Raw genomic sequence first — 15767 nt, forward strand, 5'->3', positions numbered from 1 at the left:
AATAATAATCATTCATTATTTATTAATTTTACATGAACGAAAACAATTCTATGTCGTATGTAAATGTATTAGATTGTGGATAATCCAAGATCTGTTGATTTTTAGACCATACTGTTTTTGTGATCAGTTTGCTGGAGGTCTCATTTGCAAGGAGACAAAACATGTGCAGCAAGGCCAAAGAGTAGAATTCCCAAATCATTGACCACAACTTCAGGTGCATGAATTTGAAAGGAACCATTTTTTTTCCAGTAACTCAATTGACACTGTCTTAAGACTGGCCTTTATAACTTTTAATTATGACAATGTTCTCCTTAAAGCTAAATGAGTAAAGATTAACGTACAACGCAGTCCTGGCTGTATTTTTAAGGGCTGTTTTTAGGATCTAACTAAAACACCTTTTACTGTCTGTGGTGCCCTCTACATCGCTTTGGACAAACTGCAAACTGGACTAAGTGTGTCTTTCTTCTTGCTGCTCTTCAATAAAGGTCTGATGTACTTTTGTTGTTGTTGAGTTGCTCACTTGGTGGCAGGAATAGTCCTAGCCTGTTTGGCATCCTGGGTGAACCACCCTTTCCCTCATGACACCCTGGGCGGTTGCCCACTTCGCCAACATCGGAAACCGCCACTGCTTGGTGGAGCCGGTAGTGTCGCGTTCGTGGATAAATTAAACCACATTCTTGACACGCAGGGAGACTTGCCTGAAAAAAATGTGCAGGATGAAAAACCATAGGAGGAAGAAAACAGTTTTATCCTACTTTAAAGTGGTAGTATGTATTTTTCAGGCACAACAAATATGTTACCTTTAATTGTATATAATAGGTTATACATGTCAAACATTACTTAAAGAAATTTGATGTAATTTAACACCTTAGAATTGGGCCTCTCTCTCCTACTAGCTCTGAAACGTCCGCCTTCAAGAAGTCTCTCCTCTGTTAACCCTTTGAGGTTTTCACTAGCACCAGATGCCCAGCTCCACCAGGTGTTTGCTAATTGATACTGGCTAGTCTGAAGGAGCAGAAGGAGCTCTGTGAGGCGGTTCTGGAGAGGCACGGAAACCATCTCAAAGGAGGCACTAGGTCCTCAAGCGTTTTGCACAGCTGAATCGTTGCCATGGTAGATCACGGGATTTCCTGAACACGGATGAAAGAATGAAGGCAGCGCCACAGGTTTGTATTTGATGAAGGAACGACACCAAGCTCTAAAAAGTCGATTTTACACAACGCTGGCCCTTTAAAGTGCAGGGAGATTGGCTTCAACTTTAAGCAAATAAGACACAAAACCACACAACCCTTAATTTCCAGGCATGATTTATTGAAAACACACCAAATTTATACTCTACAAACCAGTATTTTTCCATTATGTTTAACAAGCGTAATATTTGCCTCTGGGTATTAGTAAAATTAACATATTACATTCTGTCACTGTGGCATCGCTCCTGCTCACTACGAAAGCTCCGACGGCTTTACTTCTCTAGGAAATCAAACCCTTTTGTCAAATGCTCTCTACCTCATTAAAAGTTTATATTACAATGTAAATCAAGGCAGCAACCCGCCAACAGTCTAAACTACTTAGGAGGGGGGCATTGAGGTGGAAGTTGGATAGATGGATGGATGGGTGGATGGATGAGCTGAATGGCGGGGATCAGGGAGGGTAAGGAGTCTGACACTAGGGGTTGGGGAAAGGAAAGGGAATTTGTGGAATGGGAGTTATATAAAACACAGTTCTCTTTATCTAGCATGGAAAAGATTAAGGCACATGATAGGTACAAACACATCTGCTACTCAGTTACTTTAGTTTCACGGTCTTGAATCGGTCGTATCTACACAGGTAGGTTTGTCTTGAATCCGCGTGTTTGTGTGTGTTTGTGTCCGTGGATTTTTCACGGCACAGACGCGTGGCTCTGCGTTCTGCGAATGCGCAACTGTTGGGGGCGGGCTGCACATTCACACAACCGAGAGCCCTTTATTACTTTAGAAATGATGAGCACAATTCCCGATCCTTTGGTTGCGGTAGTGCATTCGAGGAAGGAGGAGAAGGTCGACGCGGGACTTCGTCCGATGAAAGCACGCACGTCTGCCGACACACAGGAGGGGTTGTTGGGGTTATGATGACATTTTCTTTTTTCTTCTAGAAGTCTGGGTTCTAACATACAGGAACGATGCTTTTCTGAAAACTCCACTGATTTTTCTTTTCTTTTCTTTTACCACAACGTACACCTTTGTAAACACTGGAAAATATGCAAGCTTTACAAAGTCACATACATCACAAACAAAACAAAACAAAAAAAGGAATCAAAAATCAACTCGGACTTGAACGCAGGCACATGCCGTTTGCCTTGAGTGAGAGACGCATGAAAACCAGCCGGGGTTAAATTTCTCTGCAATGGCATCGACGATTCTGCATCTTGACTGTAAAAAAAAAATATATATATATATACTGTGAGACCCAATCTTTAATTTACAGCGCTGTCCTTCTCGTCTCCAGCCATCTTCCTGCACGAGCGGATTAAGAAACACCCAAAGACTCCACGAAGAAACAAAAACTGGCACTTGGAAAAGAAATGAATAGAATATAAACATCTTCATGCTCACAACTGGATCATTTCCTTAAAGACGCAGCAGGTTAGGTGAGTTGGTGGCAATCGAATCACGTACAAACGCATGAGGAAGATATATATATATATGTACTTTTTCTAAAAATTAAAAATCATCTCTTGTTCCTGTTTTGAAGACACAGGAGCTGCCACGGAACACAGATCCAGATTCATTTTCCTTCCTGTAACCCTTTTCCCACAAATACAAAATATAAATAGGTGATCGCCGGTGTGACTCGACGATGCTTTGACACACGTTTAAGTTATGTAAGAGTTATTTCTCGTTTACAAACAACAGTGGGCCTTCATCAAATGAAATGTGCTTTCCAAACAATGTGATATTAATATACAGGTAAGAAATCTGATTTTTTTTTTTTTAATCACAATTTTTCCTTTTTTTGTTTTTTTTTATCTGATTCTAATATACATTTATATAAAATCCAACATAAATGATTTTAGACGAATCCTCATTATTGTTATTTATCATTACTTTTCTTTTTCTTTACAGTCTGCTTCTCCTCAGAAACACAGATCCATTTATAAACATAATGCCTTGAATCCTCTTCGATGCACAACACTGACGAACAGCGAGCGGCCGGGAAACTCGCCGCGCCTCGCCGCGCCGCTGCACAACCTGAGAGTGTCACACGAGAAATGGCGGCCGCGTGAGCGAAGCCGGTGAGGCTCGCACGGGACGGAGGAGAGAGACCCTCCTCCGATTTGGTTTCGGAACCGTTTGAGCTTTCTGTGTGAGGGATGAAAAACTCCAGTCTTGGTCAGAATGTCACATGTTTTCTCCGCAGATCCCAACTTCCAGGTTCTTGACTACTGATCACCTGACACACAATTCTGAAGCAAAAGCAGTTCTGTTTTTTTGTTTGTCCTTGTGTTTTTGTATAAAAAAACAAAACAAACAAACAAAAAAAAAAACACAGTGAACCCAGATGGATTTTGTTTCTGTTTTTTTAGTTCATGAGGACAAACTCTTTACTCTTTCCCTCTACAATGCTGTGGCTCCTCTCAGGCTCGGTTATTTCCTTTTGTTTCTCTCTGCTCTCTTTCCCCAACTCTGACCACAACGACGTACAACAGATCCATGTTCTCCAAAACTCCCTGCACCACACCGTAAAGACAAAAAAGGAGCGTCCTTCTCCCGTAGCCTTTCATCACACGTTCCTTTTCCCTCTGTTTCGCTTCACTCTTCCTCTTCTTTTCGTCACACCCCGCCGGCCTCCGTCAAATTTACTCTCGGAGCAAGAGTCCGCACTGGAAAATTCATATGATGTCGAGGAATGTAGATATGACCAAGTAGGAAGTGTCATTACTCTTTTATATATATATATATCTTCTTTTTTTTCTTCTTCTGAAAAACTGGACTGCTACTGGGTAGTCTCTGTTATGGCCATATTCTTTTTGAAATCCTCTTCTCTGTACAGTCCCTCTCCAAAAATGAGCTCCTGTGAAATGGCAGTGGTGATATGAGAGATCCTCTTGTAGCTGGGGATGTCTTAAGCCTGAAACACATGGAGAAAGGAAAACAAATATTAGGACAATCCCAGCCGATGGAAAGAACAAGAAATTAATTAATAATAATTAATTAATTAATTAATTATTAATGGAAATATGTTGAATGGATGTGATGTGTTACAAAAAAGAAAAAAAAAGGAGTGAGCTCTACTACTTTCCCAAAAGATTCTTCATTCTCCAGACTGCTGAGTCTGTCTAATATATTTAGTGACCTTGGGTGACATATTTAGTCTTTCTAATGAGCCATAAATGCACAGTGACAACACCTGCTCTTCTTCTGTGAATTAAAAACTGTCAACAATCAGGAAAATGCTAAAAATAGAGTCGGAATAGGACCGTTCCAGTTTGTCCATCATCTCTGCTGCGATTACTTTGAATTAAAAAAAATAAGGTCGAACGAGGTTTGCAACATGGCATGGCAATTTCAGTAAAGAGGCGTCAACCAAAAAGAAAAATCTACATTAACTTTCTGTTCAATATTTGTTTGCTTCTCTTGCTGTCTTATTGTTGAACAGTATGAAGCTGAACATAGCAAACCTGACAGCTTTCAAAATTGTTGAGTGTTTCAACTCAGGTCAAAAATAAAAGGCAAACTCCTGTTGTGGATTTTGAATTCCTAGATCCGATTCCAGAACCGATCACATCATCAACTTGTCCCGACTCTCAGCCAAATTCTCCAAAATTGTCCTCTATCTCAACTCATTGAAATTAATGTAACTAGATCAAGATGAAAGCCCCATTATCATTGAAATGTTGATATATGCCCTTTAAAAGTCATCACGGTTACTGATTCAGCCTTAGCAGTGCAGATGACAGCCAAACATGGCCAGACAGATGCTTCATGTTCTGGATGAAATCCTGTGAGAACACAACTTACCTTTCTTTGGTTTTTTTTTACTAAAAAGAGGAGGAAAATGTACCAAAAAAACCCCCAAATGACTTTACTGTGTGAGCTACTATGACAGCACAATGAATGGAAACAAAGAACTGAATGAATGACAGCTAATAAGAAGATGGATGAGGAGGCAGGAGGAGAGGCATGCTGCTGATGAAACAACGAGAAAAGCAGAGGTCACCCCCTGATCAGCTGGCAACCTTGAGAAACTCATTTTGTACGTGTTTGCACCTCATGTTAGTGCAAAAACTTTTTATTGAATAACATATTTTCAAAATTGCAGGGCTTCCCATTTATTTTCAGAATTCCAATTTGTGCAATTTTAAGGTGAATGGAAATGCAAGTACTATTGCTGTCCAGGATGCTCAGCTTTGTCTACACTCATTTTCTTGATTTTCTTTTCTCAAGAAACTTGCAGATGTTCCAGAGTCGTCTCCAGAACAGAACCAGCTGTTTAGCCTTTTTATGTCACTGGATCTGGTCATTTTTAACTTCTTATTGCTTGATGGGTCTCATAAAAGTTGAGTTTCAGCTGATCTGGGGTCCGTTTCAGTGAGCAGTACTGAAGTATGTTTAAGCTAGCTGGTGCAGTGAGAGGTGAGCAACGGGGGGGATAAAATGATGAACCGGGTAGGATGAAAATGGTGCATGGTTGAAATCTAGAAGGTGCAGCGTAATGCTTTAGTTTGGATTTTGGATTTTTCAGGGACCTACCATGCATGCACTTAGACCCAGGAGTCAACAGGCTGAGGTTTAACATCACAAGCGTCCACCAGACTGACCGCAGGCCTGTTACTCCTGATATAGTGTTTCCTATTTGTGTCATTCTGTCGTCACGGGGAGGAGGAGTTAGAAAAAACAAAAAGCAAAAACAAACAAACAAAAAAAAAGGTCAGTACATTTTATATAAAGGCTTAAAAACAGACATGCATCGCATCCAAGGATAAGAGAAGCCAGAGTTAATTTCCTGCCACAAGGAGAGCAAGGAGAAATCAGAAAACAGCAAAACAAAGAAAAACAAATCAACAGTTAAAAGTTGAATTCAAAGCTGGTAGAGGATCAAGTCAAACAAACTGCTTCTATGTAAAGCTATTTTACGCCACAGCAATCACAAAAAAACCTTGCAACACCTTGGAGAAACTGGTTTTAGCTTTTGTAGAAATATTGTTTACTAACAACTCAAACAAAACATGTACATATACATAGTCAGTGATGCAGACGGAGATATTTGGACACAATAACAAGAACAATGTTTGCAGGAGTCAAGGTGAAGCTCACCATCACACCAACTGTTAAACATGGCAGTGTGGGTATCATGCTAAGGAGCCTCGCTGCTAACCAACATCTCTCTGCCCTCCTCTGTAGGTGAGCTACTGCTTTTGACTTCTCAGTCGTTTTTATTTATAATCCGTCCTCCGCCCATACGCCGATGTTTTCAGTTTTTTCGCCCTCATAAAAACTCCCGGTTCTGGAGCAAGTGCACCACCATTCATTTTGCTTTAAGGCTATTTTTAGCTCCCAGATGAGTTTCAGTGAAGTACGCACCTGTGAAATCACCGTTTTGTTCTGGGGTTTTTTTTTGCTGAAGAAGCCTCTAGTTTCCCACCACTCTAGTCTCGGAGCCCGTGAGAAGACAGACGCAGCTGCGCACGCTTGATGACGAACCTTGTTATGGTGCCGTGAGGTTTTGAACAATCTATGTAAGCATCGCATATTACTAATGATCAAATCCGAGGCCCACTGCGGTGGAAGTAAACAGTCTTGCAGCAGAGCGCAAGTCAGATAAGTCATCTGAGGTCAGGCAGAATGGAAAAGGATTCACTTCCTGTCTAAACCTCGTAAAACATATAAATTAATATCAATAATCTGTCACCAATACTAAAAATAAATCAATATTTTTGGGAAAACACGTAAAACTAACTTCTAATACGACTCAGAATGACCTAAAACCTTCCCTCAGAAGTAAATATAGGAACCTTAATTTATGTATGAAGATGAACTGATGCAGGCAGACTTTTTATTTTCCCACAAGGCCAATCTCATCCATCACATACTTAACTGGATGAAAACTAAACAGCCAAAAAGTACTTGAAAGTCACCAGACATGTCGGCCGTCCTCCGCGGCTACCATCTTCTTGCTCTGCCCGACAATAAACAAGCTCCGGCTGCATAATCAGCAGACGACCTCTCGACAGTTCGCCGGCACGCTGATTTCTGTAACAAGGCTCGTCTCCAGGAAAGCGTGGTTGTTGGCGGTTCTTTTAATCAGCCCCAGATTAATTGCTTTATGGACTCCAAAAGCTTACGGGCAATTAACTGGTGTCTCAAAGATCTGAGGGCGTCCGCAGCGCTGAGCTGCGGTGGCAACATTAACAGCGGATGACGACTTTCCAGCCTGTTTGAAGAGTCGATAGAATTAAGAGCTTCTAATGAGGACCGCCGCAGAAAGACGGGAAAGACACACGGGCAGAGGACAAGGGAGGATATTTCTGCGTGACATCATCGTTGGAGATGAGAGGAGACTTGTGCGTACCTTTAATGGTTCCCGTTCTGTCAGGTCCACCGACCCGTCGTCTGTTTTGTATTTGCAGTCCTTGTCCCTCTGGTCAATGGTGGAGTAGCCGTCTGATGAGATCAGAAAACCGTGGTCAGCTCGTTCCTCTGCGCGTTGTCATTTGTTTAAAGATTTCCAAGACACAGAGACAAAGCCTTTTCCTTTACTTACTGGAACGGTTTTCCAACATAAACAAGAAGATTACACATGCGTCTGCACTCACAGTTTGAGGTAATGGGCCCTGAACACAAAATGGATGGTATGTCTGTGTTCGGAAAACACTCGGGCTATTTCGGGTCAAAGTCTAATCAATTTTCCATAGTTGGATTTTGGCGTTCCAGTCAATAGATTGTCAAATTGTTTTACACCAGTCATTTTTACACTGAAAACTAACAGAGTGCACACTGGTTGTTTATGGAAAATCCATTTCTAGAGACAGATTGAGGAATCACCTGTTGACTTGAGTCGGATGCCTTTCAGCTTGATCAGCCTATACCAGGGACCGATGTCAGAACGGCAAAAAATCTGATCTTTTTTTATGATATGTTAACACGACATACCCAGGTGCCACAAAATGGATCTACTAACCACGGATGACTTCCATCTGGAAGTCGTTACTGAGCAAAGTTGCATATTTTTCAAGGATTGCCATACTAAGATGCTAATGACAGTTAAAAAACACAATGTTTTTGGTGAAAGACTGTTTTGGTTGATTCATCTCCCCATCTGTCTGTCAGACGGCTTTCTATGGAGTCCTGAAATGCTAGATGTGTGTGGGAGAGCACAGCTGAAACACTTGTTGAGTTTTATCACATTCCATGCAAAACACAGAGTTAATGTAACATAAGGATTATTTTTTGTAGAATTGTAATGAACAAAGATGTTGTAATACTGTGGTAGACTTTCCAAAACTTTTTCAACTGTGACTGCAACATATGTAAAACACAACAAATAGATTCCTTTCCTGAACTCAAAACACGTTGTTCTTGAGGACTTAAAAGTACTGGAGTATAAAGTATCGGAAAACGTATCGATACCGGAAATATTGGATGCTGGAGAAAAATTAGTAGTAAGATAGTTCCCTTTACATCTGAGGGCTGCTATATGACCCAGCTTCTCTAAAAGTGTCCTATCACCAGTGGCACAATGTACATGGTGATGTGACACCTCTCAGACAAATGGTGCCTGAAAACAATACGTGCCATTTGGAGCAAAGATGTAAACAAACAGAGCAGGAGAGGCAAAATGCTGGAGCTTTTCAGGGTGATGATGGCCACAAACCAAAGAATGCGAACGGAGAGTGTGAAGACGCGCGTGTCACCGAATGGATGCAAAGAGAAAAACAGCAAGCTGCCAAAATGTGGGATGGTAATCTGTTGCTTTGCTACTGGCATTTCAGTCAAAAAAATGTTTTTTTATAGCTAAATTACTCCCATAGCATTTTGGCTCCTACAGCATAGCACAGATTTAAAACACGATTCTTACAAGACCTTTTTAATCTTTCATAACAATATTCTTTTACCATGTGATTGAATTTGTAGTTGTGGTTAAGCACAAACTCATTTTCTCGGAGAGCGAATTCGATGTTCCGATAATAGCAGAAAGAAAAGTTTGGTTTTGGCCTTAAAATTTACATTCTTCTCGAGAACATTTAAATTTCTTTCCACTAAAACCAACCTGGATGTAGACTAATACTAGTCTACATCCATCCCTAACAAAAACCAAAGCCTCATTTCCACCTTACCTTCTGACCCCTGACTCTGAACAAGATCATTCACAAAATCAGAACGAGATTTTGGTCCCCATAAAGTCCGTCGGTCTTCAGAAGATCAGTAAGTACGTCAGAAAAGATCCAAAATAGGATAACTCGACAAGTACACACACGCACACACACACACACAAACCTTGGTTCTTCTCCATCAGTGGCAGAGTGGTGTCATCATAACCTGGTTTACCGTTCTTGGTAGCTTTAGGTGTGGCCGTCACAGTGGGCTGAGTAAAAGAGACGAAGCAAACAATGTCATGATACATTTTAAACAGCTTTTGAGGACATAGTTGTAATTATTCTACAGATTGATGAGAGAACAAAATGATAAAGATATAACATTTTTCTAAACTCTTTAGGTTTAGGATCTTGGCTGCTAAGATAACAAACAGGTGTTGGCGTCAGGAATAGTGACAGGCAACTCTATGAATGCCAAGCATTAGAGATCCATCAGTCAGCCACAGATCACAATCCCAGTTTGACTTCCCCAGGTCAGCTCTGATCAGTGACTGGCAGATAAAACACTGAAAGTTGTTTCCTACTGATTTGCTGGATCCAAACTAAGAACTCCAAAACTTTTTGTTGATAAAAGCGAATATTACAGTCCCTTCCATCTACTTCTACTGTGTGCAAGTAAAAATCAGATAAAGCTCTTTAAGTTCAGTCCATTTGCAATTTGAAGGTTAGGGATGTCTGCCATGTAATCTCTTCATTTCTTTTAGATTCAAAACCACTACTGCAATCTAAAAAGTAGATATTTTTCCTTTCTGTTTTTAAGTATCAATTGCCCACATATATTTTGACTGATTTGAAAAATAGGGAAACTCTATTTTCTGTCATAAATTTATACGTCATTGAAGTACTGAATGATGCATAAAGTATATGTATATAAATTTACGTTAACACATGTTAGATTAAGTTTTGCTGAAGTAAAATTGGGTACCTGGAAGTGGCTCTTGTTCCAACCGTCCTTAGTCAAAGTGTTTCTCAGCTCCTTGTAGCTCCACACCGTCTGCAGGACGTGCAACGCTGCCTTTGTTTCGCGAGCCGATTGGCTGAGGGGAGCGACAAACAAAAGCGGTGCATAAATGAGGAATTTACAAGAGCAAGAAAGCCAATCGAAACGCCCCCTCTCCTGACGGTGACAGTTGCTGTGATGGATCAGTGCGGCTGCGATCAATCTCTTTATTCAAAAGGCTCTGCCTCCACGCCTTCGGGCTTCGGGCTCTGCTTTTTGTTTTTAATTCATAACCTGATGAGGGCCTGTTTCCTTTCATTAGTTACCTCTGAGCCACCGGTGTTAATTAAAAAGTGGCTTGGAGGGTGGCTCGCATCAAAGAAAGCTAACCTCAGGAGGCCCAACAGAAACTCAAGCTTCTTTGTGATGGAACAATGTGTATTTGCGGTGGTTAGCAGCTGCCAATATGATCAATACGTCCTAACACAATATTAGGTCTTTGAAGAGGGCTGGTAAAAGAAGAGGGTAACTTGGGGTATGTCGGTCCTCTAGTGATTAGAACCAGCCTGAAATCTGCAGATTCAAAACTCCACTACCGAGAACATTGCCTCCAGAGGTAAAAGCCTATTAAATAATTTGTGGTAGGTAGAAATGTATGCAGGCTCACATTGTTCACCATGTGAAAGGCAGTCTTACTATTAGAGATAAGTTATGTTAACCTCGATCAATGCCAATGAAAAGCTCATGATGCAACTAGCTTTCAAGGCCTGACCAGAATTATCACGCATCTGACGTCTCTTTCATACACAGACTCCTACGTGATTGGCTTAGATAAACACGCTCTCCGTGAGTCTGGTTCTGTGTGATCCTTAGTGCCCTGCACAATACAAACACATCAAATCTTTTCAAGCATTCACGTCTGGTTTGTAGTGTAAATATCTCAGTGCACTTGAAATAAGGCAACAATACCTGTCAAGGAATTTTTTTGCAAGATGCAGAAGGCTGTTTTCAGCCAGTAATACTTTACTATGGATTAAAAGAAACAGTACTAGTTCCACTTGTAACAAGACATTTTTCCCATGCCATAAGTGGAAAAAAATATGCCAGTGGAGCTAGATATTTTTCATCATTATTCGGGGGTTATTGGCTAAAAACAAGCTCCTATATTTTTCTTAAAAGTTATTTGTCAGTTAGTTTTGTCTTATTTTCAACAGTTATTTGCATCAGAAACTAGACAAAAAATACTAGGTAAGAATGTGTACTCTTATATTTGGTCACACATATCAGTGGATAATTATGAAGTGGACGAAAAAGAATTCATAGTTTTGAAACATTTATACAGAAGTAAAAAAGTAAAAAAAAAGTGCTTTGAGTTCCATTTACACTAACACAATACAGTTAGTGTTGGCACTTTAACACATTCACTGTGATGAATGTGTTAAAATTTTTTTGCAATTTAAATCTTTTTTCCCCCCCAACATAGAAAAGTTCAAAAGTAGAACCTTTGGCATGTTTCTGGTATGTTTATAAATCTGATGCAAAAGCGATATCTGCAAACAACAGCAATGGAGGACAAAGGCTCTTGTCTTGTATAACTCTAACCTAAACCCCGAAATAAAATGTTCTTCGCCTCTATATGGGTGAATACATTTCCAGGGCTTTTGTAGAAGTACTTCTACAAAGTATTGACCTATAAACAGCTTCTATATACCACCTTTCAATGTTCTTCCACTCCCCCACTGCTTTGTGCTGATCGGTTCCCAGCTTAGTATTTTGGAAATCTTCACCTGGTCCTGTTGATGGCGACCAGCTTCTCGATGGCCTGGGCCTGGATGAGGGAGCGAGCGTTTTCCGAGCTGTCCGTCACAATCTCGTGAATCGTGTTGAGGATGGCGACCACGGTGTCCTCCTCCAGGTTCTTGGCTGGTCGCTGCTGGCCGCTGGGCAGGTTGCTGACAAGGTCCCGCATGGCGTAACTTCCTGTGAAGTCGAATTGATTACAAAACATGATTAAAACTTAAGGCGTGTCCAACGTAGCCTTTCAATCTTAACATCAAGGAGAACACGCCTGTACGGTCTCAATGCACCTCACTCAAAAGATTCATACCTATCAGATCCTTGTTGCGCCGGTCGATGGAAAGGTTGCGCAGGGCGATGGCCACAGCTCGGACCACCTTGTCAGAGTCGGAGCGCAGCAGCTCCACCAGGATGGGGAGACCTTTCTCCTTCCGCACTGTGGCTCGGATGTAGTTGGACCACTGGAAGACATTGGGGGTGTAATCTTTAGCGTTCTTGCACACAAAACTCCACATCACTCACTCCGCAGCTGCCAGTTTGGCGTCTCCTGCGCAGCGGGGCTCTGAACGGACACACGCTTTAATTTGTCTGAATTTAAACATCACTGGGTTTTACTTCTTCTTGTTTTTTGTAGCATGAAACATTAACTCTGACATAAAAGGGATCTTTGCTACCCCAAGAGATGCAATTAGGCAGAGAATGGGAACGCCTGAGCCACCAGGTGGCAGTAGTGAGCTGTGGAAAACATGAGAGAAAAGGAGGGGAAAAAATAATTTTAAAAAATCAGGGAATGATTGTGGTTGAAAATCTGATATTCTCTCGAGGTTCAGGATTTGTTTTGTTAACAACAATGTGTCAGAGACTCCAACGTGCTATGGGCGAAAAAAAACAGCTGCTATTGTGGTTAATTCAACAGGAAGCCAACTTAAATCTTAACTGCGAGTCAATACTAAATCATCTCAAATCTGAGCACATTCCACAGGAACTTAAAGTTAAAATCTGCTGAAGAGAGGCGCTCCGGCACCGACGCCCGGGCGGGCTGAGCGCAACCCGTTAGCACTCAGGCCGCCTGAGTAGTTGGAACAGGGCGGCGCAGGTGACCGCTCTCGCCCGAGGTGCTGAGCGTTAACGTTTGACAGCCAGGCCTTTCCACGCTGATAATTTGCTGCAGCCTCTCTCTCTCAGTGGCTCCACAACCGCTCTGATTGGAGTGACTACCTGACTGCTGCTGGAAAGCCACTCTTCTCATCCAGCGCAGAAAGTCCTGGGAATGAGTGTGGGCTGCAGCTGTTATCTAATCACGTCACTTCAACCAGATGGGAGGTCCTGAGGTAGATTGCACCGTTTTTTTTTATTTTTATGTTTTCCTTTTCATAGACAGGGCCTGCGAACTAGGACCGGGAATTTATTGTATAGTTCATTATTTGTCATGATCAATTTCTTATCATGACAATCATAGGAAGAACTTTGATTTATTGTTCACTGTGAATTCCAATTAGCGACACCCGCTGCCAAAACTGTTCATATTGTTGGGATTGTTAGTTTTAGTATTTTGTCCACATTTTGTTCAATGATAGTATGAATGAATATCAGTATTTGTGTTTGTGGGGCTCTTACTGCTTTTCCTAACTGTCTACCAGTCACCTTTATGCTAAACGCACATCCAGCTTAGCATTTAGCTCAACTCTGCTGCTGCGTTTAGTGCTCATCCATGCCTGTCCTCCGCTAAAGCGCAGTGGGATGCCATTTATCCCTCATTAGTGCTTCCAAATGTAAAGGTTGCGCCACCGAAAGGCCACGACCAACATCAAAGTTTGCAGAAAGTGTGCAATTAAGCAAAAAGTCAGTTTGAATATGGCGTCTTGTTTTCGTACCACTCCCACCCCTCCAACCCGAGGACTTACAGTCCACTGTCCAGCGCTGAGGTTCTGCAGAGCCCCTGCAGCCGCCTCCAGGGTATTGTAGTTCTGGCTCTCCGTCAGCAGAGAAAGGTAGAGCCTCACCACTTCGGGCTGGTACAGCAGCTCGAAGCCTGTAGGGGAGCACAGAGGGACAAATTGGTAGGAACCGCTGGCAGGGCAAAAGAGGCAGATGGGCTTAGTGGAGGAGCCAGCAAACGTATTACAAAAGTTTTCTCACTCAGAGTCCTTCTGCTCAACGAGAGAAAAGACGCCAGTGGTTGCCATAATGCACAACACCTGCAAAATGGCCGAACATTTGGGTCGAAACGCTTTGTTTTCAGTGAAAGCTTCAAAATACGAACATGAAGAGAATCTCTTAGCGGAAAATGGCCAAAAATGTTCCACTTCGCAACACAAGAGCAGCACCGCCGAAAACACTCGAGCATTACAGAAGAACACAAGGAGAGATTATTGATCCAACTTTCAAGTTTGAACCCTAGTATTTGAGAGGGAGTCTTATCTCACTAACACACAAGACATCCAGCCACAGTCGATCATTATTCCTCTCTCTGATGGAAACCTAATTACATTTATCAGCTATTAGACAGAGCAGGCGCAGTGAGGGAGGGAGGCAGAGGCTTCTAATAAAAACTGAAATCAAATTCATCCATCAAAGGACTTTGTTTTTTTTTTTTTTTTCTTCAAACAAATAGGCTCATCAGTGTTTCGCAAAGAACCAGAGCAATACAAAGTTGTACAATTATATGGAGGTGACAACTGAACAACATGGCCTTAAACTGCTAAGGTTTCTTGAAGGAAGCAGAGACAAACCGATACAATCAGGTGGCGAAAGGAATCGGACAAATTTGAGCTCGGAAACCTAAAATTTCAACCGTGTATGCATCATGTCTAAATACAAGCAGGTTGCTGCAACACTCTGGTGTGGAAGATGCCACTGTTGAAAGAAGATTCGTCAGCTATTGGAAATCAAATGTCACTTCCAGAAATTAAACTGTAAATTTTTGGGAAGACAAAGCTAAACTTTGGTGGTTTCTAGTGGCTCCGTTCCTTTGCCATTTTGTACTTTTGCCTTTTTAGTTGAAAAAGTCGATGCGAAACGAAGCAAATGGGATTACAAATTGTGTATACCTTGGGAACAAGTAGACCAAGAGCTAAATTCAGCAGATACACTGCAAGCTAAAAGTATTACTGTAAGTTACATTTCTTTCCCTTTCACCATATCAACCTGTGGCTGTTGCAGAAAATGCCACATACAGAAACTTTAGCAACTTTTGCTGGATAAAGGAAAACAAAATTTATCAATCATAGCTTACATTACATGATCTTTACAAATGTGCTTATGTCAAAAGATGCAATGGTCAAATGAGTTAAGGAGTCTAAGACAAAACCCCAAAAGGAAGGCCGTGAGTTTTACAGATTAGCCTTACATTAAAATTTAACCAAACTTCTCCTCACCATGCCTAATGTTAGAAGATATGAAAGTAGTGAGTAAAATAATCTTACATAAACACAACAGCCTGTTTATTCTCGACCACAGCACATTTCAGATTTGTCTCCTCGAGGCTCAAATGCAATGGAATGTGACTGTGTTTATTCATGTGTTCTGAGGCCAGCTTTTATATGAAAACCCTTCTATTTATGTGGGCACCATTATATAGGAACCTTGTAGGAGAAACGCACAGACCAGCCAGGCTCTGAGAACATTTACAGTCATAAAACGAAGCTTAGTTTAAGTATGAAAGTGGACGCTCCTCTT

At 41.4% G+C, this 15767-nt stretch overlaps 1 protein-coding gene across 4 annotated transcripts in view; it reads right to left on the bottom strand.

The window, feature by feature from the left end:
• Positions 1 to 1290: 1290 nt before the first annotated feature.
• Positions 1291 to 15767, bottom strand: part of arvcfb (ARVCF delta catenin family member b) — a 204569-nt gene continuing 190092 nt past the window's right edge. For all 4 annotated transcript variants that reach the window (XM_055050921.1, XM_055050923.1, XM_055050922.1 and 1 more), the window contains 8 exons: positions 13994 to 14121; positions 12400 to 12550; positions 12080 to 12272; positions 10278 to 10389; positions 9474 to 9561; positions 7549 to 7640; positions 5730 to 5842; positions 1291 to 4107 (listed from right to left, as the gene is read on the bottom strand). In XM_055050921.1, the coding sequence (XP_054906896.1) occupies positions 5741 to 5842; positions 7549 to 7640; positions 9474 to 9561; positions 10278 to 10389; positions 12080 to 12272; positions 12400 to 12550; positions 13994 to 14121 (866 nt within the window). In that variant the 3' untranslated portion in view covers positions 1291 to 4107; positions 5730 to 5740. The remainder of the gene's footprint in view (positions 4108 to 5729; positions 5843 to 7548; positions 7641 to 9473; positions 9562 to 10277; positions 10390 to 12079; positions 12273 to 12399; positions 12551 to 13993; positions 14122 to 15767) is intronic.

Source organism: Poeciliopsis prolifica, unplaced genomic scaffold (assembly GCF_027474105.1).
Source record: "Poeciliopsis prolifica strain line A6 unplaced genomic scaffold, Auburn_PproV2 SCAFFOLD031, whole genome shotgun sequence".
Taxonomy (NCBI): Eukaryota; Metazoa; Chordata; class Actinopteri; order Cyprinodontiformes; family Poeciliidae; genus Poeciliopsis; species Poeciliopsis prolifica.